The following is a 25,864-nucleotide window of genomic DNA, read 5'->3' as shown; positions in this document are numbered from 1 at the left end:
CTCACATTTGAAGCGATTATAAAATCATAATAGCCTATATGTGAATTATATCAAATATTAGTTTTTTTGCTCCAAAGCCATTAGGGTTTATAACAGATTCTTGACTCTTGATTCCATGATAAGGTTAGGTTTAGGAAATTACATTTAAATTTTCACTTGATTATTTGCATGTCGAGTGTGTTTAAACAGTGTTGGTCAATTTGACCCATGAATGTAATACTTTTGTTTTTTTTTAGCATAATAGGAGGGTTAAGAAAGTTTGAAAGTTCATTTTAGGATAACACTTATTTTTGTATTGCCCTTTTTTCTATTTCTTTTTGGACTGACTTTAAAATAGACATGACAAAAAATTTGAACTAACTTCATGACATTTTACTTTGTTTTCAAAACCCATATTTTTCTGAAAAACAAAAATATATTGTTAATTATTTAGGAAAAATTCTACATTCATAAGACAAGAATAACTCAAAAGAAGCCCTCTAATATTACCTCTTATAAAGCTGATTTTTACAACTTTGAAACCCTCTCAAACATGAGGTCGCAAAACAAAAAGCTTACAAAAACAGAAACCTGAAAGCTTTTCAATTTCATGTGACTGCCTTAATATTATAAAGTATTTTCTATCTCAGAATTCTTATTTTTATGATTTATTTTATATACAGTGTTACATTTGTTGTTATTCTTTGTTCTACATATTCGGAACTGTACCACAATGCTTTATTATTTTTATTTTTCTCTCATTGTACTTTTTGTATTGTACTTGTCTATACATGTACTAATTTAAATAAAAATAAAAAAATAAAAAACAGAGAAGTACCTCCACCGGCCGAGAGGGGCAGTATACCTAAAAAAGGCGGAAGACAAACCGGTAAAACATACAGATTTACCAACAGCGGCCGCTCATCACATGGTTTTAGTATTTGAAGAGAGGAGATCAGAAAATATCCTCGACTACGAGCGTTTAAGTAAGTACACGTTTCCTTTTTGTGTCACACAATATTATGTTCATTTTTGATGTATATACCGGTAGGTTGTTTTAATTAGTTTGTTCAGACACGCACGCTGATATAGTGCACAATGCACAGTGTTGGCTAACACGTGCTGTTTCGCCTTTTTTACACACTGAGTTCAAGCATGTTCTACATGTTAAAATGTATCTAGCTACTGTAGGTAAGTTAGCCAAAGCTTTACATCTAGAAAGACTTAAGTTTAACTTTTGGTGTTTTCTAACAAAACAGAATGATGTATATAGGTTATTTAAATGATTGAGTTAGTCCGAACAAGCATGCTGCTAGGTCAGTTTTAGCAAGTGTTAGCTAACATGTGCTGTGTTGCTACTGTTCTTCTAGCGTTTAAGGTCATTTATGAGTTATTTCTCTGAACTGCTGTACTTTTTATGTTTGAGGACAATGCAGTTTACTTGAATCACTATACTGAATGAATACATTTTACTGTTCCACATTTGGCTGACCAGTTTCCCCCCCCACAGCATAGCTACTGTATATTCTGTATATAACGTTAACAATGCGGTTTTGTTCACATTTTCTTGCAGATACCTTGACCAGAGCACAATCGGTTATCTTCATCCACGAGACCTACTGTTGGACAATCGTTTCAAGGTAAATAAATTGTTAGTCACAATGTCTAGTTACTGGGCTATAAGGAGAAGAATATTGAAAGGAGTTGAGATGGACAAACAGGAAATTGCAGATGTTGGAAACTTTAACAGTATGGAAAATTGTGCCTGTAGTTGTTGTTTTATATATATATATATATATATATATTATATATAATATAATTAAAATAAAATATTTTTTATGTAGATTTCCAGAATGAGAACCAAGCCCTGAGGGAAAGCAATGCACAAGCAGGTGAGAACATGCACTCTTTCTTAAATTTTACTTTTTTGACTGTGATGTAGGTCCAAAATTACCAAATGCCTTTCATTTTGTAGCTTCGGATGACAGCGGCTCACTTCATGAGCAGGTGAAGCAAGTTGGGACAATGTTGATGACGTTTGCTCGTACTGGGCAATCAGGTACAACTTGCAAACAACACCTGTGGTTGTTGGTTTAATTCCCACTGGGGCCACCTGTACATGTAGTAGACCTAGTTGTAAATGTCATAGTTTAGTAGTTGAGGGACCAGGACTGACTGCTTTATTCTTTTATTCTGTGAACCCCTGTAGGTGCAGATCAGACCCTAATGCTGCGACGTCTTGGAGAGTTTGGCGATGTTGTGCGTAGCATGGACAACAAAATGGACACTATGCTGCAACATTTCAGTGCCAATGTGTCTTTTGGAGAGTTATCCCTGCCAGGGGGCTTGACAACAGTTTGAGGCAGGATAAAGAGCTCCAGGAACGATTTGTAAGTGTGCTGATTTTGTTTATAATGCTTTAGGGTAATCTAAAAAGTAAAATTTAAGATTGTACACTGCATATTCTACAGTCTGAATCCACAGCCTGTCACATTTTTATATTTATGTATGAGAAGCTTCAGAGATATGTAATTTGTAACACTTTTTTGTATTTTCAGCTTCGGTTTTTGGCAATCAAATGTGGGAGGGACCTAAAGACAACCGTGTGGCGAATACTTCAGAGTATCTTCTCTAATCACCTTTCCATTAATACAACCTGGACGGGTGTAGGGGATAAAGCATGTTTTATCCATGTTCCTGAAGACCATTGTTCAAAGTAATATATATAAATATATAAATTTGTTATATATTTAAGTAGATGTGTGTGGCCTTATGACATTCACATGGAATGACAGATCTGTATTTTCTACAGGAGCCATCCGGAAGAACCCGGCAACCCAGGATGCCACTGATGAGGCGGTCCAGGTTAGCGCCATGCGTTACCTGAAAGGAGCATCTGATCGTGAAGGTGGAAAAAGACGCCGCACAGCTGAGAGGGACCCACAGCCGACCTCTTACACCTAGGCTGACTACTGACACCTGGAACCCTTTCTTTATCCTACAGTCAGTAACATCAAGACCCCTAAAGAAGCCAGAAGTTTCAGGCTACACTCACCCAATCCACACTGTTCACTGTGGAAATTACTTTTTTTTTATTCCCTGTGACCCTGCCTTGAAGGCAGCTCCTTGGATAGATATGGGATGGCGAGGTTGTTTGTCCTTTATATAGGCGCACAAGAAATCACTGAAGATAAGCCAATTTGCGCTGCCTCATTCTGGAGGTCGGGGAAAACCGGAGAACCCATAGTCAGGCTTGTTATAATGTTCTGTTCTACTACTGTTCTATTCTTCTCCAGAGCTTTACTCTAAATTATTACCATTTATCCTATTGTTAGAAATGGCTTGTTAAATGTGATGTTATACCTCGATTTATTTGGTATCCTGCACATTCTTTGGTACCAAATATCCTCATTATTTGATATAATATTTAATGGTAATTCTTTTCATCCCAGAGCTGACCTATTTGTTATTAACAAATATTGTAAGTGTTATAATTTGCTTGTAAGGCTGTTTTTTTTTTTTTTTTTTTTTACCAAAATTTAATTGGAAACATGCAGGTTCTTTAGTAAAAATGTTTTGTTATTTATAGGCCTATTTAAGCTTATTTATTGTCTGTTATATTTCATTTATATTATCTTGTATCATTGACAGTTAATGTACTTTGAAATGTGGAATAAAAATGCCAAATGGGAATTTATCTGGTTTGTTCAATTATTATCCATCATAAACTGCATGTTACAAATAAATGAATAATAAATAAATATATATATTATTTATTACACAATAAGCGGAGGCAGATCGCTCGAAAATAGCGTTTGCCTCCGACGGGCCGCCTTTTGGTATAAAGGCGGCGGAACGGCGGTTTGCCTGCGGGCCGGCGGCGGTACGAAGGCGGTAGGAAGCCGGCTGCCGCTTTTAAAAAGCGGCTGCCGCCGGCGGTGCGCCGTCAAACGTGTTTGCGATTACGCAATTCTGACGCTTCTACAGCCGCCGGATCACCGCCGGTGGTCATTGCTATCATTCCCAGATAGCAATGAGTCGGCGGACCACCGGCGGTGATCCGGCGGCAGTAGAAGCGTCAGAATTGCGTAATCGCAAACACGTTTGACGGCGCACCGCCGGCGGCAGCCGCTTTTTAAAAGCGGCAGCCGGCTTCCTACCGCCTTCGTACCGCCGCCGGCCCGCAGGCAAACCGCCGTTCCGCCGCCTTTATACCAAACGGCGGCCCGTCGGAGGCAAACGCTATTTTCGAGCGATCTGCCTCCGCTTATTGTGTAATAAATAATTTATATTTATTTATTTATTATTCATATATTTGTAACATGCAGTTTATGAAGGATAATGATTGAACAAACCAGACAAATTCCCATTTGGCGTTTTAATTCCACATTTTAAAGTACAGTCAATGATACAAGTCAATGATATAAATGAAATATAAATAAGATGAAATATAACAGAACAATAAATAAGCTTAAATAGGCCTATAAATAACAAAAAAAAATTTACTAAAGAAAAAGTAATTTAAAAAGAAGTAATTTCCACAGTGAACAGTGTGGATTGAGTGTAGCCTGATACTTCTGGCTTCTTTAGGATGATACTGGGAATGCTTTTAGGGTTCCAGTTGTCAGTGATGCTGGGGTGTCAGTAGTCAGCCTAGGTGTAAAGGCCAATTTATACTTCTGCGTCGAGTGCACGCAGAGGGTACGGCGTACCCTACGCATAGACGCGTTGGATACGCCGTACCCTACGCCGTAGCCTGACGCGCACCTCTCCAAAAATGTAACAACGCGTCAATTCTACGCGGACCGCAAGCGCTGTGATTGGTCTGCCAGAACCCTTCCCTCAGGTCAATAAATAAATAAAAAATCTGCGATAGGAGTGTGTGTGTGTGTGTGTCCAGAAATTGGATGATAGTTCCTTACGTCTGCTATAACACACTATTTTGCAGTCCAGCGATTCTTTATGGTAGTAAATAAATACATAGATCCGCTGAATATAGTTTATTTATTTTCTCATTAAAACCAAAGATGTTAATCAGCAATTGTATATCAAGAACAGGGACACATTAGGGTATATTTCGTGAATGAAGTCTCCGCAACAGCAATCGCTTGCTGAGCCACCGCTGCTGAAAACAGCGGCCACGAGCTCTGCATGATTTCACAAATGCATTCCAGCGCCAGATCGCCTTATTTAACTTTACTAATCAACTAGAGATGCTAAATTTGTATTAGATACAACAACTCAAGCTGCAAGAAAAGCCGCTCTCTCACTGCTGCTGATACTCCGACATGAATGTACAGATTCTACACACCAAGCTGCTTCTTCTTCGGCTGTTGTCTTGATTACACCAACATGCCCGAGGACACTGCCTTCTAGTGTCTGCATGTGGAATTGCACATTGACGCAGACAACAGCGCAGAAGTATAAATGCTCACGACGGCGTCGGCTACGCGCGTAGCCTACGGCGTACACTCGACGCAGAAGTATAAATGGGCCTTAAGAGGTCGGCTGTGGGTCCCTCTCAGCTGTGCGGCGTCTTTTTCCACCTTCACGGTCCGATGCTCCTTTCAGGTAACGCATAACGTTAACCTGGACAGCCTCATCAGTGGCATCCTGGGTTGCCGGGTTCTTCCGGATGGCTCCTGTAGAAAATACAGATCTGTCATTCCATTTGAATGGCATAAGGCCACAAACATCTACTTAAATATACAACAAATTTATATATATTACTTTGAATAATGGTCTTCAGGAACATGTCTCTAAAACATGCTTTATCCCCTACACCCGTCCAGGTTGTATTCATTGAAAGGTGATTAGAGAAGATACTCTGAAGCATTCGCCACACGGTTGTCTTTAGGTCCCTCCCACATTTGATTGCCAAAAACCGAAGCTGAAAATACAAAAAAGTGTTACAAATTACATATCTCTGAAGCTTCATACATAAATATAAAAATGTGACAGGCTGTGGATTCAGACTGTAGAATATGCAGTGTACAATCTTAAATTTTACTTTTTAGATTACCCTACAGCAGTGGTCGGGAACCTATGGCTCGCGAGCCACACCTGGCTCTTTGACAAAAATAATGTGGCTCATCTCTCACCCTGTAAATGATCGATAAAAAAATTAGACACATCAACAGAGATCCGCTCTCTGCAGAAAAAAAGCAGCCAATTACAATTCCCTTGTTGTACAGCCAACCGAAGTTAATGAAACGTATGATAATAACTAATATTCAAGTTGTACCGGCCGCGCACGTTCATTGCTGTTAGCGAGTGTCACGAGTCGCGAGTCTCGCGACAGCAAACAATAACCACTTGCGTTTCTGTGGTAACAGCTTCTGCTCTGGGATTCAAGCAGCTGTGGCTTGTTTAAGGTAACCGAAAACCATTTTTAGAACAGCAGCGAAAATATAAAAGTAGGCTATACAAACTTTAATATATCCTTTTATTGAAACTGGTGGTCTGTTGTGGAAAGAGACATTTCGAAACATTTCACCCGTGGGTACTTTCGCTTTTGCCGCAGAGACCTTTGTGATAAATAAATGTGTATTTATGATAATCCACGCAGATTTCAGTTGACGAAAATGAATGATAAAAGCGTGATAAGTCACGAAAGACAATTGAATTACTGACAGGATGTTGTGCACGCGCTCCGAGCGCAACACGGACAAGCACAGCTTTGTCCTCGGCTGCACGTCAGATTAATAGACTACAGAAATATATCAAAATGCCAAGTCGAGTATTCCCGTAAACACAGTAGATGTTCACACACACAAAGAGGATTTATAACTCAACCTCACAAAGCCCTGCACAATTAATTCCATATTGCAATTTATTTATTGTTTTCTGCATATGTGTTTTTTTTAGTTATGGACCTAATAATTACTATTGTTGAAATTTTATTGGGGAAAAAAGCATGTTTTTTAATAATAATTTAATATTATTTTTTTCTGTGGCTCTTTTGGAAAAATGCATTAACCAAAAATGAAAAAATGGCTCTTTGGTCAAAAAAGGTTCCCGACCCCTGCCCTACAGCATTATAAACAAAACCAGCACACTTACAAATCGTTCCTGGAGCTCTTTATCCTGCCTCATACTGTTGTCAAGCAACGCCAAATCTTCCTGGGTGTCTAGGGGGAGTAACAGACCCCCTGGCAGGGATAACTCTCCAACAGACACATTGGCACTGAAATGTTGCAGCATAGTGTCCATTTTGTTGTCCATGCTACGCACAACATCGCCAAACTCTCCAAGACGTCGCAGCATTAGGGTCTGATCTGCACCTACAGGGGTTCACAGAATAAAAGAATAAAGCAGTCAGTCCTGGTCCCTCAACTACTAAACTATGACATTTACATCTAGGTCTACTACATGTACAGGTGGCCCCAGTGGGAATTAAACCAACAACCACAGGTGTTGTTTGCAAGTTGTACCTGATTGCCCAGTACGAGCAAACGTCGTCAACATAGTCCCAATTTGCTTCACCTGCTCTTGAAGTGAGCCGCTGCCATCCGAAGCTACAAAATGAAAGGCATTTGGAAATTTTGGACCTATATCACAGTCAAAAAAGTCAAATTTAAGAAAGAGTGCATGTTCTCACCTGCTCGTGCATTGCCTTCCCTCAGGGCTTGGATCTCCTCCCTCAGGGCTTGGTTCTCCTCCCTCAGGGCTTGGATCTCATCCTGGGGTCTCTGGAAATCTACATAAAAAAAAAAAAAAGAATAATAAATTATAATAATAATAATAATAATATAATATATATATATATAAATAAAACAACTAAAAGGCACGATTTTCCATACTGTTAAAATGTGTACATACCTCCAGCGTTTTCACCCTTATGCTGCCAGGGTAAATTTGCTGCTGGGGGTGTAAAGCTTAGTACTTGACGAGCTGGGGGAGCAAACATAACAGCTTTAATTTCACTGCAGAAATTGCATATTCAGTAATGAAACAATAATTGAACTGTGCAAAGCTAATGGAATGTACAACACACCTCGACACCTTTCATCCAGAAACGGCTGGGGAGAGTAACCCATCAAGTGTCCTAATGAAAAACAGATTATGGATCAAAGGATTCCTCATCTTAAATACAAGCAATAGTTTCAAAGACAAAAAACATCACTTACTTGTACTCAAACTCTTGGGTCTGTGAAGTGGAGTCTGGGTTACTGGGGAGAAACCTGGTTCAGAGAAAGAGGAAACAGAAATTTGAAAATCTAACAACGTGTATAGTTTAGTGGCAGATCTCAAATCAAGCATCACAGCAATACATACTACATACCAACGCTGAAGTCTACAGATGGCTCAATATTTTCGGAAATTGATGCAACTTCTGGAGCATCGGGCAGCACTGAAACAGTGTTACTCGGAACAATGTTTTCACAGCTCAAAAGAGGTTGCCGAAACGACAGCACTGCTGGTGCATCTGGAAGACTAGACTCCTCTTCATCAGAAGAGGCTTGGGGTCTGTACTTGGAATTTGATATTCTCTTTCGCTTTCCCTTCTTGTCATCGTCTGTCGTTTCAATGCTGGAACCTGTTTGGAAGCGCACCAAATATCTCTTCGCCTCTTGCCAAGATTCTAGAACAGGGAATAATGAATGAAAGAGTCAGTTATCCACCATAAACTGACAAAGCAATTACACAGATGAAATGCAGGAAAAACAAATGCACAAGTCAGATCCATTTACCTGCTCCCTTCATGAACTTAAAGTTATGTTTCTCCCAGGTGCTGTGTGGAGGCGTGCAGCGGATGGCTAAATTGTTGCCTTTTTCTTTTTTGCGGAGGTTGAATGGGGGCCAATAGCACATGCCCTCACTGAGCCACACTTGCGGAACCACTGCAAATGGCAGATCCTCCTCATCAATAAACTGAACAATGGCAAACAGCATCTAAAATAGAAGAAAAATTAGCATAAAGTCTACATTTTGATTAATTTTCAGGCAAAATCAATAACATTACAATTCTCACCCCTTCAAAAAAGCAGTAATTTTTTATGAGTGGATCAACGGAAAACCAGCCTTTCCATCCGGACAAGGAAGAAGATAATATTTCTTCTGCACATTTGCTGTATGCGTAAAGCGGAGTATATCTGATAGGCCCGATAAATGAAAAATGCCTAGCTTGGAGGATTCCACAGGGTAAGTAAAGAAATCGACCATGTTCCGGAACCTCTTGTAGATGACAAAAGTGTTGTCCATTTCATCAACGACGACATTCTGTATAACAACTATGTCCTTATTTTCCAACAGGACACAATTGTCTCCCTCTGAACGTTTCACAACAAAGTCTTGAAAGTAACACTCCTCATACTGCTTTTTCACAGAAAGACCGTTGAGGAGTGGTCCATGGTTGTGCTCTCTCAAGGACCTTGTTTTGGAAATGTTTGTTCTTCTGTGCTGACTTCTCTCCGACAATCGGCGAACAACCTGCTCCAATGGTTGTGTAGGCTTGCGCAACAGTTTCTTCAGGCGCCCAAGGAAGTTTTCAAATGGGAAGCATGAGATGTTATCAAGGACACCATACTTTTTGGCATCTTGGCTGAGGTGCACTAATCCATGCATGTTGTATGTCACATGTTCTTTCCCATAAAGCTTGCTGCAGTGATCAACAAAGAGAACCAATATTCTGTGTGCATAGTCTGCTAGGTCAGCACACAGGGACACATTCAGTAGGATGGTGATGCCAACTGAAAGCAGCATGAAGTTGTTGTACACTTTAATTGGTACAAGGCCTTTTAAGCTGACTGGTCCAGTGTACAAGAGGAACTGCCTGAATTCTGTAGCTTTCCAACGCTCAACATCTTCCATGGATCGTTGCTTCCTGTTGAACTCGCACGGAACATGAGGTGTGAAGGTCAGAAGTACTCTGGAGAGCTCTTTTACCATGCTGGGCGAAAATCTTGTCAGCCGCCGTCCCTTTAGCCAAAGATGCAACAACTTTCTTGTCACTCCAAGGCATACCAGATGCATATAATCCAGTGGGAACTGGGTGACCAAACCAACAGACAACGATGCCAATGGCGTTTCTCCACACTGATGACTGTCATCAGAAAGTTCGTCACGGACTGCATTGTCTAATCTTAGAGTAGCATCTGTTTGAGGAAAGGTCATCCTGTTCTCATAGTGGACCCCCTTTTGAACACACTTGTCACACCCATAATATCCACTGTGACCTTTCACATTTCTAACAAGTGCACGAGCATGGGCGTCACAGATGAATGTTGATATTTTGAAAGGAAGTGCTCTCCCTTCAAACAGAACTCCTTCCGCTTCAAGTCGCTGTGCCTCTTCAACAAAAGGATTCAAAAAGTGAAGGCTGGTTGGCTTCTTCTTCCCATAATAGAGACCAATGACAAATGGAAGTTTGTTTTGCTGGACATTACTCACGTATTGCTCAATTAAACCAAGAACTGGCCAGAACTGGGCATTTGAGCTTTTGAAAAGTGGAAGTCCATCAACATTAACTTGCATTGAAACTGACGTCAACTTCTGCAATTCAGGAGACACTAACAACTGCAATAGTACTCCACTTTCAATTCCAGAGTGATGGTACACACCACCTGAGAGTTCTGTTGTTTTAACACAAGTCACTGTTCTCAGAAGGGTTCTTGGGTCTTTAGGAAGGGTTGGATGATCCTTGGACAAAATGGTTAAAAGCTTACCAAGTGCCACATGGGGGATCATGTTGTCAATAGCCCACCCTGCCAGTTGTGTCCTTAGGCAATCATCTTCACTATCTTCTGTGCTTGAGGAAAATTCACCAGATTCATATACCTCATCAACAGTTATTTCCTGTGCTTCAGGGGTTACTGTTTGTCCATGGCTTGTTGTGGCCATTCCATGTTCATTAACAGGAGGATTTACTTGGTCAAAGTCCGGAATAACAGCAAGTAGAGCATTGTTTGCAGCTGCAATTTCCTGTTTGTCCCTCTCAACTCCTTTCAATATTCGTCTCCTTTTAGCCCAGTAACTAGACATTGTGACTAACAATGCATTTACCTTAAAAGCCGAAACGATTGTCCAAAAGTAGGTCTCTTGGGTGAAGATAACCGTTTATGCTCTGGTCAAGGTATCTGCAAAACAATGTGAACAAAACCGCATTGTTAACGTTATATACAGAATATACAGTAGCTATGCTGTGGGGGGGGGGAAACTGGTCAGGCAAATGTGGAACAGTAAAATGTATTAATTCAGTGTAGTGATTCAAGTAAACTACATTGTCCTCAAAAATAAAAAGTACAGCAGTTCAGATAAATAACTCAAGAAGAACAGTAGCAACACCGCACGTTAGCTAACACTTGCTAGCCACTATAACTACATTGTGAACTGACCTAGCAGCATGCTTGTTCGGCCTAACAGAATGATGTATATAGGTTATTTAAATGATTTTGTTTTGTTAGAAAACACCAAAAGTTATACTTAGTCTTTCTAGGTGTAAAGCGTTGGCTACCTACTGTAGCTAGTTACATTTCTAACATGTACTAGCAACATTGCTTAACCTCAGTGTGTAACATTTCTCTAAGGCAAAACAGCGCGTGTTAGCTAACACTTGCTAGCCACTCTTGCTACTGGACAAGCAGCATGTTATTTTTTCTGTGCTTCAGGGGTTACTGTTTGTCCATGGCTTGTTGTAGCCATTCCATGTTCATTAACAGGAGGATTTACTTGGTCAAAGTCCGGAATAACAGCAAGTAGAGCATCGTTTGCAGCTGCAATTTCCTGTTTGTCCATCTCAACTCCTTTCAATATTCTTCTCCTTTTAGCCCAGTAACTAGACATTGTGACTAACAATGCATTTACCTTAAAAGCCGAAACGATTGTCCAACAGTAGGTCTCTTGGGTGAAGATAACCGTTTATGCTCTAGTCAAGGTATCTGCAAAAAAATTTGAACAAAACCGCATTGTTAACGTTATATACAGAATATACAGTAGCTATGCTGTGGGGGAAAAACCTGGTCAGGCAAATGTGGAACAGTAAAATGTATTAATTCAGTGTAGTGATTCAAGTAAACTACATTGTCCTCAAACATAAAAAGTACAGCAGTTCAGATAAATAACTCAAGAAGAACAGTAGCAACACCGCACGTTAGCTAACACTTGCTAGCCACTGTAACTACATTGTGAACTGACCTAGCAGCATGCTTGTTCGGACTAACAAAATCATTTAAATAACCTATATACATCATTCTGTTTTGTTAGAAAACACCAAAAGTTATACTTAGTCTTTCTAGGTGTAAAGCTTTAGCTACCTACTGTAGCTAGTTACATTTCTAACATGTACTAGTAACATTTCTCTACGGCAAAACAGCGCGTGTTAGCTAACACTTGCTAGCCACTCTTGCTACTGGACAAGCAGCATGTAATTTTTTTCTAAGAAAACACCAAACGTTAAACTTAAGTCTTTCTAGATGTAAAGCTTTGGCTAACTTACCTACAGTAGCTAGATACATTTCAACATGACTGAACTCAGTGTGTAAAAAAGGCAAAACAGCACGTGTTAGCTAACACTGGATTGTGCACTACACTGGCAGCGTGCGTGTCGGAACAAACAAATTAAAAACAACCTACTGGTATATACATCATTCTGTTTAGTTAGAAAACAACAAGTTATTCTGATCACTCTTTGTCGTAAAGATTTCGCTATCTACTGCTGGGTCTACATTACCACATAAGGGGCAGAATTGTCCATACAAGAAGTTCAGGGACTTGTTACGTATTCGACCAAAACTAACTTAAAACACATACTGTACTCACACTCGTATAAACATATGTATCTTAGTTTCTTCCAGGCATTGAGTTTTTTTTCCCCTTCTTCTATGTAGCTTCTTCAGAAAGTTAATAGTAACATTAACAATAGGCAACTATGTAAACAAGCCTACTTTAGCTTGACCAACGTTAGTTGGGCAAGAAAATAGATGACTAAGATAAACTAAAAACTATGTAAAAAAATGAACATAATATTGCGTTACACAAAAAGGAAACATGTACTTACTTAAACGCTCGTAGTCGATGAAATTTTCTGATCTTCTCTCTTCAAATACTAAAACCGTGTGATGAGTGGACGGCCGCTGTTGGTGAATCTGTTTCATATGTGAACCAGTGTTGCCAACTCTCGCGAGACAAATAAGCAACCGCAGCTTCAAAAACAAGCCCAAAACAAGCCCAATATTATTATATTATTTATTATCATCAATATTATTTATAATAAATATTTTTTTTTTATCAATAAATGAGCCTGCAACATATTAAACTGAAACCTCTCAGAGTTTGAAAAGCAAAAACAGATGTGATTTTACAAAAATCATCAAATTGCAATAAAGGACACACAATATCCTCCGATCAGCTGTGAACAGAAGAGGTTTGACTTTGAAGAGTAAAGAGTGACATGGAGGCCAATTATGGTAACCCATAGTCGGAGTTAGTGCACACATATTAGGGGCAGTAAGTAGTGAACACACACTGCAAACCGTGAAAAAGACAAGCCCTGCATCTCATTGTGCACACTATCTGCCCTAAATAGTACTGAAAATGACTAATGTCACACTATTTAGGATGGATAGTGTGCACATTGGGACACAAGCACTACAGCGCTGCAATATAGCCACATATTTAAAATAAAATTAATTCGAACCATACCTACTGTTATTATTAGTAGACTTGTTTTTTTATAATAGCCTGTAATTTTAAATACATTACAAAAATATTTTTTTAATTAAATTAGGTGCCTCTCCTCCCTCTTTCCTCTCCATCTCTGCTTGTGCTATTGTTTGTAAAAATGTATACGTCTATTTAAGTCTACTAACTTTCATTACGTGCATTTATAACGTCACATGCCTGCACGTTGAACGCGATTTTTCTTCAATGAAGGGGAGAAGGAGGCGGGATATAAAAGGACAGATTACTACAGCACTTGTATCGTTGCACTGAATGCCTGTTGTGAGAAGACAGTGTCAGTCAATGTATTGGACAAAACAGCGACCATAAATGTAAAGAAACGAAGTTGCTTATTATATTTTCCTAACAAGCAACCACATTTTTTAAAATAAGCCCAAAAAACCGCAACCCGCGACTCGTGATTTTTTAACGCGACTTGCCAAAAAAAGAAGCCCAAAGTCGCGTGTTATACGCGGACTTGGCAACTATGATGTGAACTCACGCAGGGTAACTTCTTCCGGTTTGTCTTCCGTCTTTTTTAGGTATACTGCCCCTCTCGGCCGGTGGAGGTACTTCTCTTTTTGTTTTTATTTAAATTAGTACATTTATAGACAAGTACAATACAAAAAGTACAATGAGAGAAAAATTAAAATAATAAAGCATTGTGGTACAGTTCCGAATATGTAGAACAAAGAATAACAACAACAAATGTAACACTGTATATAAAATAAATAATAAAAATAAGAATTCTGAGATAGAAAATACTTTATAATATTAAGGCAGTCACATGAAATTGAAAAGCTTTCAGGTTTCTGTTTTTGTAAGCTTTTTGTTTTGCGACCTCATGTTTGAAAGGGTTTCAAAGTATATTGTAAAAATCAGCTTTATAAGAGGTAATATTAGAGGGCTTCTTTTGAGTTATTCTTGCTTTATGAATGTAGAATTTTTCCAAAATAATTAAATAATTAATAATATATTTTTGTTTTTCAGAAAAATATGGGTTTTGAAAAAGTAAAATGTCATGAAGTTCTAAGTTCAAATTTTTTTTTATGTCTATTTTAAAGTCAGTCCAAAAAGAAATAGAAAAAGGGCAATACAAAAATAAAAGTGTTCAATATCCTAAAATTAACTTTCAAACTTTCTTAACCCTCCTATTATGCTAAAAAAGAAAAGAAAAAAGTATTACATCCATTATGGGTCAAATTGACCAACACTGTTTAAACACACTCGACATGCAAATAATCAAGTGAAAATTTAAATGTAATTTCCTAAACCTAACCTTATCATGGAATCAAGAGTCAAGAATCTGTTATAAACCCTAATGGCTTTGGAGCAAAAAAAAACTAATATTTGATATAATTCACATATAGGCTATTATGATTTTATAATCGCTTCAAATGTGAGAACTAGTTAAAATGCTGTCAGTTCCACTCTATTTCCCAACAAGCCAAACCAACGTGGCTGGTCGATTTTGAGAGTAGAAATCCTTGTATTTCAAAGCGGCTTGCCGCCAGCCGGCCGCGGTCCATTAGGCGGAGGCAACCGCCAGAGAAAATGAAGCCGGCGGCCCGCCGGCTAGTCGGCCGCGGCATCTCGCAAGAAATTATGGCGTTCCGAAGGGTTCTTTAATATGACTTTGCAACATGCACTCCTCTCAATGAACGTCTCGTCTGCGTCTGCCGAGCGTTTCGCCTGCGTCTGCCGAACGTGACGTCTGCGTTTGCCTTAAAGGGGTTTCCAGTACATTCCACACAATTCATTCTTTATTATTTTTTCCCCACTGATCTTCAATTATGTTTTATTAGCAATTAAGTGCTTTTACCTTGCTTGTGTAGCTATAGATTTTTTATTCCAAATACCACATTTTAATTTACACAAATTATCATATCTAAAAGTTTTGTTTACTGTTGTTTCTTGTCAACATATCCACAGATACTTATGAAGAACTAATAATGAAGAGCAGTTCATTATTATTATTTAGCATATAATTTAGCAGAGAATTAACATTTTAGAGCCAGGGATACTCTTTCAATTCTGCCTTGGTTTTTATCACACTTAAACAACATATTGATGTGCTAGAAGAGATGATCGATCAGTGCACGTATACTGCTTGAACTGAGACTATAGGCTACACAGTAAAGTCACAAAACAGTGGGTCTATTTATTGATTGGGTTTCTTAAAATGTAAAAAAAATAAAAATAAATTGTAAGCTCTGTTTCATACTACTGTTTTTGCGAAAGGTCCGTTGTTATTTGTGGACACCAGACTAAACATTGCAGATGTTTAGTACCTGCAGGAAAAGTACAATTGTAAAATTAATTTCTTATTCCTGCTTTTAACATTTATTTCACACTGGTTTTAGTTTTCTTTTTATAAATCATTACTATACATGAATAAGCAATTAAATGAAAAGATATGGAAACGTTAATTTTTAGGCATTAAAAATATGCACAATTATTTATTAATCACCTACACTAAAAATCTATTTTAAGGCATCTAAGACCTGCACAGGGTGATATCAGTGTTTATGGAAACATCCTAAACCATAAAATGACTGTAAAAAAGGACTTAACTTTATATTAATACAACTTTATAGTTTATACAACTTAGACTGATAACATGACTGATATATAGCCTAACTTAGACTGATATATATATATATATATATATATATATATATATATATATATATATATATATATATATATATATATATATATATATATATATATATATATATATATATATATATATATATATATATATATTTATATAATATCATTTAATATATAATTAATTAACTGATTTTTGCTTTTCTTGTGCTTAGAATTGACCGTCATTGAGAAAATGAAACATCTGCAAATACAAATCACACTGGCAGGCTGCTTTCTGTTTTTTTATAGCACTAAAATGATAGATATTTACAGGTAGATACTCTAAATATACAATAACAAAGATAACTCATGGATCCTTTATACATATGATTTGGTACAACTACACTGCAATGCAAATAGTAAATACATGATAAAGTGAGAAGTAATAGTAAATAGTGTATAGTCAATAAAAAAATAGTCAATGAAATAAACAAACAGTATACAGCAAATAAAATAATGAATAGTATAATTATATAATATCAAAAATACAATAATATAATGATTAATAGCATAGTTTGTATAATACTATAATAATAGCAATAGAATATGAAATATCAATTACAGAATAGAGACAATAATAAAACAGTTAAATAGTGACTAGTGAAAAGTACAATAATTTACCAGCATAACTATAATAGATTGATAATTGCAAGTGGTATAATATAATATAATAACGATAATAATAATAATAGCAAATACAATGTAATATCAATTGCAGAATAATATAGACAATAATAAAAATAGTAAATTAAATAGTGACTGGTAGGTACAATAATAGTATTGGTATAATAATAATAACAACAATAACAAAAGGCTGTATATTAACCATCAATCATCTATAATCAGTCATCCTTTGTAGGGTCACCATGGCACACATCACAGAAAAACACAAAACCTGAAATGTACACCAGGGCATTGTCCACAAGGCTACCAAAGCGGGTTGGCAGGAAGCTGTGGTCACACACAAGTGCAGAAACGTTTACAAAAGGGAATGGAAGCTCCTCAGATTCTTCTACTGCTAGAGATTACATTTCAACAGCTGGGGTCTGTTTTTCGTACCTCGCTTAATACATCTGAGATGATTTGACAGATCCCAGATCTTTTAATCGTGATCACTGATCTCTGGATAATTTGGTTCTTCAAACAAATTTGCGGATTGGATTAAAATATCTGGATTAAGTTATCTGAGATTACTGCACGTTCTTGTGTTCCCTGAAGAGGGCAGATACTCAAAACCACGATCAGCAATGCAGCGATTGGCTGGTGGCAAGACAGCAACGTAATGACATCATATAATTAAAAAAGCCACCTGGCTTTTAACTGTACGTGTGTAAACCTCTGATAAAATGATAATATATTCCATCACAAATAAATCTCTCAATCAAGTGGCTGTGTGTATAGTACTACTATACACAACATTATAGTATTATAATATTTTCAAATACTCATTTTTATATGATTTTTATATTCTTATTATTTAAAATTATTATTGCCCCAGGTTCAGTAATGAACTCTTGAAATAAAGTAGCAGTGGCTGGGACAGATTTTAAGTATGCAACCTAATCCTGTTTACATGAAATAAACCGCTCCTGAGCAGGTTTGAGTTTCCGGACCTGTTGCTATGACAGCAAGTCCAGGGGCCAGTTGCATAAACTAAGCCATTATGTTAAGACAGTGTCTTAAGATCTAGTATGAGCCACTAGCAGTTAGGCAAGTGGCATTCAGTCTTACTTTTCGTATCAAATTAAGCCAGTCTATGTTTTTATGTAACTGATTTAAAAAAAAATTATGAACAGTCTTAAAGAAAAAAATGTATGTCTAACTTGTAAGACTAGTCTTAATGGTTTATGCAACTGGCCCCCAGATGAGCTTCGAAGAACCAAACAATCCAAGATCATGCCAAATCGGCAACAATCAAGTCCAGCTAACTGAGTTAGCCACATACGAAGAACAGACCCCTGATAGCGACAGGGTCTCATCCTGTGGTTCTACTTTCCCTGAAGTGCTTGGAGAGACACCGCACCGGACCATGAGACACCGGAAAATGCCCTGGAACTGGCCTGCAGTTGGATGTTTATTCCATCCCCCTAAAAACCACACACACACACACACACACACACACACACACACACACACACACACACACACACACACACACACACACACACACACACACACACACACACACACTTAAGAAATAGTTCACACAAAAATTAAAATGAGCTGATAATGTATTCACCCTAAGGCCATCCAATATGTATATGTCATATAAACATAGATATATATGTCATATCTTGGCCAGCAGAGTTTCATATTTGGGTGAACTAGAACTGCACAATTCTGGATGAATCACGATTTTTTGCTGTAATCCTACTTATCAAAGGTTTTAATAGAAATAGAAGAATAATTGTAATTTAAGAATAAGATGATGTAGGTGTTTGAATTAATATTCTTTTTACAATTAATCATGCAGCTCTTCCTTTAATACAGATATTGCCTCTTTTCAGATTATATTTTGATATCTGAAATCCGTACCTGATGCTCGAATTCGAGCTCTGATATCGTACCTCTTTGTCTGTGAAACCTTCAATGTGTGATTAAAGTTAGCTAGGCAACTAACTTAACTTAAGTTAACTAACGTTAAGAGTCACAATATGTCAGTCGCCTGTCATAAAAGTCTTTCAAAAATATATAGATGAATCGATTTCAGGAAATTTAATTTATAATATAAAATATAATATAAGCTAAAACTATAATATAAATCATGTCAACTCATGTAACTTCCACAGCTAAGTAGCGACATCGCTAGCTATTTTAGTCTGACTCTGGTGACCAACTAACGTCACTATTACTAATTATATAATAATATAACGACCAATACAACCAGAAACAAATGTTCAGTCTTACTTGTGAAAGGTAATTCCCCGAGAACTGTTTCCAATTGTGCGGTGATTTGTACAGCCCCGAGCAGCACACGAAGCAGGCATTTTTCTCAATTCCTGTTATTAGAGTTATTGGAAAGTTGCCCTCCGCAATATGGCGGCGTCGTTGACGTGCGGTCCAGCGGCCAATAGGGCGTCTATGTATTTATTATGTCTATGATCACAAGTCCCGCACTTTTCATAAAAGTGACACTAACCTCCTCTTCAAATACAATTTCTCCAAACGTGTTTATTATTTTAGGTAGTCATTATCACGATAATCCATGTCCAAGAGTCTATTTCCTCGGATGAGATGGTTTTTATTCGTTACTTATTTGACACGATGCTATAAACTATAAACACACACTGACCTCCTCGAGCTTTTATTTTGGCACTTCCGGTTATCTGCATTCTGAATTTGCATATTAGTTAAATATTTAGTTTCACCCGAAACATTTAGATCAACATTTATATTTAGATTTAACATTTAGATTTATATTTAGATTTAACATTTAGATATAGCATTTAGATTTAACATTTAGATTTAGATTTAACATTTAGATTTAGCATTTAGATTTAACATTTAGATTTAACATTTAGATTTAACAATTAACATTTAGATTTAACAATTAACATTTAGATTTAACTATTTAAAATATCTCTAAGTTGACAAATATTGTTGTAAATGTGCTAAAAAAGTGACCGCCAAAAATTCATACCAGTTTTTTAAACATTGTTTGAAGCTAAATGTGTCAAAATGTTGCTGTTATTTTCAGCGTGAGCCGCTTTACAAACGGCGCCCCATATAGTGTAGCCTAGCCTACTTGAACTTCTTGGGTAGCCTAATATCTATGATTTAACCCATTTCAGAAGCAGCCAAAATCAGAATTTGAATGGACTGAATAAAGCTCTCTACGAACTTGACGCCCGCTGACTGACATAGGATATGTGCAGCAATCACTGTCACACTCCAACACGCACAGTCTCACGCAAAGAGAAATATTGGAAGTTATTGCATAGCCTAATACATTTTTAACAAGCAGAATAATACAGCATCACGAAGCGCATTTTTAGCTATGTCTTTTAACTAGCCTTATAGTATTTTGTAGGACAAAAACTATTGGCTTTTACATCAAGTCAGCTGTCACTTTACTTTGCGCAAGGCCCTGGGGAGGCGCGAGGCCCTGGTGAGTCGCGCACTTGGCACAGCCCTTGCAACTGTAGGCTAGGCCTACTGGCTCAAACAAAAAGTGTTACAACCATCCCCGGTCTCCCATAGGGAAAATAGATAGATATTCAAAATAGATATTCAAATATCTCACAACTGTTGTATAGCTAAACCTCTGATACATTTTCTAATGCATTTGTATAACGTTTGCAATAATTTTTGATATTATGAGACGTTTTATTTATAATAAAATAAATTGATTACACACACACGCGCGCGCGCCCACCCACAAAACAGAAATCACAAGCTTTTCTATCCGGTTGTTGACCGCCTCGTCGATGTGAGATCCACCAATAAGAGAGGTTGCCGTATCTCAATTTTAATTGGTTAAAAAGAATGGAGAATAGCGATCTCGTTTTTCCGTGGGTGCTCGGCCATATTCGTGGGTAGCTACTCAAGAAACCAGAAACCAGTAGAACCAGCATGAAACCAGGTATATAAAAAAAAAAGTTAATATCAAGTGACATCTATATATATATATATATGTATATATATATATATATATATCATTTTTAAATTTTCCAAGGATTGATTTTAGATTGGGAAGAAATTCTGGTTGGTCATCTGTCCATTAAATTGGACTTGGAGATCATGCATCACAGCTATATTTCAGCTACAACTATTAGCCTATCACTGTGACTGTTGTTCTTGAAAATACTTAATCTGCAGTAACTTTTTTGGCTGTAAATATGTATTTGTGTTTTTAGATTGTAATTTTCAGTTACATCAAAAAAGTAATCTGATTACATAAGGCACGTTACCTGTAATGCGTTACTTGTTTAATAAAAAAGTAATCTGATTACATAATGCACGTTACTTGTAATGCGTTACTTGTTTAATAAAAAAGTAATCTGATTACATAATGCACGTTACTTGTAATGCGTTACTTGTTTAATAAAAAAGTAATCTGATTACCTAATGCACGTTACTTGTAATGCATTACTTTGCTTGTTACATCAAAAAAGTAATGAAGTTTCATGAAGTTCTTTTCTGTCTGCTGGTCGAACGAGAACAAACTCAATTGCATTTGCAATAATTGAAGCGGTATGCATTTTATATTTTTCACATAATTTTATTTCATTTTATTAATATTGTTTGTTTACATACAGTATGTTATTACTGTGTTATGTTTAATATCTCTTCAGTTAAAAACATAAGTGGACATCTGAAAATCTCTTTGTAAAATATGTGTAAAAAAAAAAAGTTCAAATCTTGTTTTTCATGCCCTTACAGCAATACAAACACATTGGAAAAAATCCTGACTATGGTTATCATAATTCATGCATGAAATGGTTTAAATGCCAGTACATTTGACTTTATTTATGACCAATGTCCATTCAACTTTGAAGGTTGACAAGATTAATGGCATAAATAGCTCTGTTAATACAGTTGTCATTGCAAGTGTTGTACAGATGCAAGTGTTGATCACATGCATATTCCATTTCGTCTTGTATTGTCTTCGGGCATGACTACCGAAGCAAGATCATTATGTTAATAGAATCGGTTTAAAATAGACTGAACATGTGGTTGTGGAAGGCTGCAGAAAGAGTTGTTACAGCATGAGGTAAGCGATTGTTTGTATTCCCTTGAGTTGTGTTTGACAGGAGTAGATGAACATCCCTAATTAGAACTCCTTTTGTCTGCATGTAAAAAAAAAAATCTGGTTCAAAGGATGTTGATCAAACATAATCATATAGGCATGTCATTGGCTGGCTTGTATAAGCATTCATTCATACAGTTGTAGAATCAGTGACCACTCTGGATAGATAAGAGAGATTTAAGGAGAGGACAAGAGCAAGGGTGTATGCTCTTTCCATATTTAGCTTGCTACACTTCTAGTTGTTCTCGTAGATTCAGCTGCTGTCCTTAAGCATGTCCAAGAATAGAGCGAAGAAAAAAGGAGGAGTGTTAGGCAGAGAGACAGGAATGAGAGGTTGACATTTGCTGCTGTCATTTACCTCAGCTTAAGTGTCTTGGAGAGCTTAGGGTGACATAAGGCACTCACAGAGAATACAAGCTTTTTAACCAAGCCCCCAGAGGCTACCTGTGCAGCGTCCCGTCCCACCATCACACTCTGCCTTATGGACTGGAGCAGGGGGCTGGATTTGAAACAGCGATGACAGGACACTCACTCCACTGAGTGATTTGTTGATTTATGTAAATTTGTCCGTAATGAGTAAGCAGCTATTTTGATGCTCAAAGTCATCGTCAAAAGTTAATGGGAAATGTTTTTTTTTATTATTGTGGTTAGTGAGACTAAAAGGTAGAGAGACTGAGGAAATGTATAAATGAATATTCATTATATTAAGTGTATTTTAATTTTAGCAACTACATTGACCACATCTGGCTCTAGCTTGTGCTTTCTGATGTCACAGAAGAAAATGCGTCTGATCCCTGAATTCATCAAATTTAGTTAATAATATGGACAGCCTTTCTTACAACCACTATTATTAGAAAAATATGTGGGCTTTCACTGGAAAGCTAGCTGTCTTTCTTTCACCTTTCTTGTCGGAGGCATTGTTGTTGAATTAGATCAATGAGACATACCTTTATTTTTAACTAATTAATTTTAACTTAAAGGAGGACTAGAAAAAAATGCTAGAAGGGAGTAGTAAAACGGTTTTAATTCATAATTTCAGATCTAACTATATACGTGTGTGTTATAGATCAAGTTGCTATACTAGATCTCAATCTCTCCCATCATTAGATATACAATTTTGTCTGATATCCAAAAGCAAGGTTTTATTTTGTGCCTTTAATTGAGACCATTATACAAGTCTACATTTGGCTATGAAATCTTTAAACATCATGACTTAGATTTAACTGTATAACAAGTTGAGTAACAAGTGTTTATATGTGATAGTGTGTAGTTGTGTTAAGCATGTGGTTTAAGCCTAACTACTCTAAGACTTGTCCTGGGAGTAGATATATTTGCAAAGCCTATGAAACTCTAGAAGTCAGGGGATTATTTGGAGAAACCGGATAAGGCATGGAAGGGTCATGATGACTAGCCTTACGAGTATGACAAGGTCACTCCTTGTTCTGTCACATCACAGAAAATATAAACGGAAGTAGAGAATAAAAGAGAGAAGGTAAAGAAGAAATCTATTGATAAAGAAGAAAATGGAAGCAAAGTTTTCTTTGTTATCTTTTAGTCCTCACCTGTTTGTTGTTCTGTTGATTGCCATCCCTGTGTATTAAGCCCTCAGTTCTTCAGTCCTTTGTCTTGCTGTCTTGATTTACATTTACATTTACATTTAGTCATTTAGCAGACGCTTTTATCCAAAGCGACTTACAAATGAGAGCAATAGAAGCAACTAGAACGGTCAAGGGCTACAGTATGCAAGTGCTGTAACAAGTCTCAGTTAATCTAACACAGAACACACGACAATTTTTTTTTTTTTTTTTTTTTTTTTTAAATAAATTAGACAGACAGAAAATGAATTGAATGGAATGTTAAGTGCTATTCTTGATTGGTTAGGTGCTTGATTGATGTTGATATTGTTATGCTAGTGTGTTACTCTGTTCCTTTATTCATTAAAATTATAATTTTTTTGTGGAATTGTGACTTGCCAATACCTATTCTTGCAGATTCCGATTTCTAAGAACTATAGACAGTATATACAAACACAAATCTGTTTTTCTTCAATGCAAAATTTAATTTTCATAAAAAAAACAAAAACAAATAAAAGGTCAGTAATAGAACAAGAACAAATAAGTGCAATAGAATAAAGAGAGATATTAAATAAACACGGCTTTAAGTTTTTCAGGTAGGTCTAACAGTATTATCAGGTAAGAAATACTACAGAAATTAAAGTAATCAAATGTAAAATATCACTGGATAGTCTTCATTGTAAAAAATTAAATACAGATTAATGCTTACAAGTATGAGAGTGATTTTCCTTTGTTCTTTGATTAACATGACAGACAGCAGCAGGAATATTACACTGCTGTCGCTTTAAGAGTTTATGCAAGGATCCAATATACTGTTACACAACATGCATTATCTTTCACTATTTACGTTCCAAAACTGACAGTGTTTAACTGACTACTCATCAAGACAGGTATTTTGACAGAATTTTGTGTCTATTTGACCGCAGTAAGCCACTCATTTTGGTACTTACGAATCATAAGTTGCTTTAGAGGCGACTGTTTGAGAGTGCCATTTATATAGATCACAAGCACTATTTAATTGAAGCAAATGAGACGAGTGAGAGGATGCGGGTGTTTGTCTCTTCGCTGTTGAAGAGAAGAGAGAGCGAGAATGCGCAGCTGGTATTGGTGTATCGATACTGCAGAAAAGCTGTAGCCGTTTCAGATATTTCAGTATCGATACATATCGAAATTTATGTTTGACAACACTAGTGTCTAATTCGGTTTGTTGTTCTGAACATTTTCATGGTGGTTCCCAATGAAAACGTTCATCAAATCGGAAAGATGTGAGACTGACCAGCCGGTCACAGGTCTGGGCCGAGACTGCGGACAATCGGCTAATTCCTGTTCCTGTTCGGTGCATGTAATGTCTTTTGCCAGCTGTTCAACTCCACTGCCTTGAATAAGAGGATCGCTCCCTCAAAAACCCTAGAAGGTATTTTTAGATCTGGCTTACCTGACCCACTACCCGGACAGCTGCCTGTACACGTTTTCCTACATCAGACTTTACACCTCGACGAGGGTGTGTCTGGGGAAGTTCCTCTGACTCCACCGGGCTCTCTCGTCCCTCTGGCCTCGCCTTGGTCAGAAGTTGACCCTTTCAGAATGTTTTTTTTCAGCTGATGAATGACAAAAATTGACAGCCAATCAGAATTCACAACCTTAAAGAGCACAAGCATTTAAAGCAGCAGGTGAAATATCTGTATCGTAATAAACAGAGTGTTATCGTGCATTGGTGTGGACGATAATATAGTGAGCATTATATTTATCTTTATAGTTATTGTTCATGGTGTGAAAGGGCCTTAACGGGCTGTGTAAATCCATTAGACAAGAGACAAACTACTTCACATGTCACAAAAGTGCACTGCCTACAACACATTCTTCAAGAACAATATGAAGCAGCACATTAATGTAATGTTAGATGTTTTACATGGCATTGTGATTCTACCTGTCCATATATCCTGCTGGATATCTTCTTCACGTACTTCACAAAGGTCAGTCCCTCCATATGCCTTATTGTGATAAGGAATGACGATTAAAATAAGAAGAGAGATAGTGTCACATGTCTGTCTTGTTTTGTTAAAGGGGTGGTAAAACACCTTCTTTCGAAGGCTTGGTTGTGTTTGTGGGGTGCACTGTAACATGTGTTCATGCTTCGTTTTTAAAAAGTTGCATTATTTTTCATATATTTTATCTTTATTCTACACTGCTCTGTCCCTCCTTGTAAAACGGTCTGATGGTTTCCGGGTTGTATGAAGCCAGTCCCTCA

The 25,864-nt window shown here is 37.2% G+C and overlaps 1 protein-coding gene and 1 long non-coding RNA gene across 2 annotated transcripts; one reads left to right on the top strand and one right to left on the bottom strand.

The window, feature by feature from the left end:
- The first annotated feature begins 844 nt into the window (after positions 1 to 844).
- LOC307117874 lies at positions 845 to 3,675 on the top strand. The gene is made up of 7 exons (XR_013815473.1): positions 845 to 965; positions 1,553 to 1,619; positions 1,824 to 1,871; positions 1,955 to 2,038; positions 2,189 to 2,369; positions 2,538 to 2,695; positions 2,792 to 3,675. It is a non-coding gene; the product is annotated as an uncharacterized lncRNA (long non-coding RNA).
- Positions 3,676 to 4,338: 663 nt separating this feature from the next.
- LOC307118206 (uncharacterized protein) lies at positions 4,339 to 13,122 on the bottom strand. Its single transcript, XM_079803739.1, has 13 exons — positions 12,977 to 13,122; positions 11,785 to 11,858; positions 10,984 to 11,057; positions 8,673 to 8,874; positions 8,264 to 8,563; positions 8,109 to 8,162; positions 7,976 to 8,026; positions 7,801 to 7,872; positions 7,580 to 7,678; positions 7,413 to 7,496; positions 7,042 to 7,262; positions 5,710 to 5,869; positions 4,339 to 5,621 (listed from the first exon to the last, which is right to left on the bottom strand). The coding sequence occupies exons 4-13, from the start codon at positions 8,872 to 8,874 to the stop codon at positions 5,476 to 5,478; spliced, it is 1,389 nt and encodes a 462-aa protein (XP_079659865.1). The 5' UTR covers positions 10,984 to 11,057; positions 11,785 to 11,858; positions 12,977 to 13,122; the 3' UTR covers positions 4,339 to 5,475.
- Positions 13,123 to 25,864: the final 12,742 nt, after the last annotated feature.

The sequence above is a fragment of the Gobio gobio genome (assembly GCF_949357685.1).
Source record: "Gobio gobio genome assembly, chromosome: 21".
NCBI classification, from domain to species: domain Eukaryota; kingdom Metazoa; phylum Chordata; class Actinopteri; order Cypriniformes; family Gobionidae; genus Gobio; species Gobio gobio.
The sequence above is the reverse complement of the archived record's forward strand: the minus strand, read 5'-3'. Positions and strand labels throughout refer to the sequence as shown.

What these genes read in the sequence shown, in the direction of transcription:
- LOC307118206 (XM_079803739.1), bottom strand. Translation starts at nt 8,874, where the DNA reads ATGCTGTTTGCCATTGTTCAGTTTATTGATGAGGAGGATCTGCCATTT. An exon ending in ATCTGTAGACTTCAGCGTTG is followed by an intron (nt 8,163 to 8,263) that starts GTATGTAGTATG and finishes TCTCTGAACCAG; the next exon opens with GTTTCTCCCCAGTAACCCAG. An exon ending in TCTGGATGAAAGGTGTCGAG is followed by an intron (nt 7,873 to 7,975) that starts GTGTGTTGTACA and finishes TTGCTCCCCCAG; the next exon opens with CTCGTCAAGTACTAAGCTTT.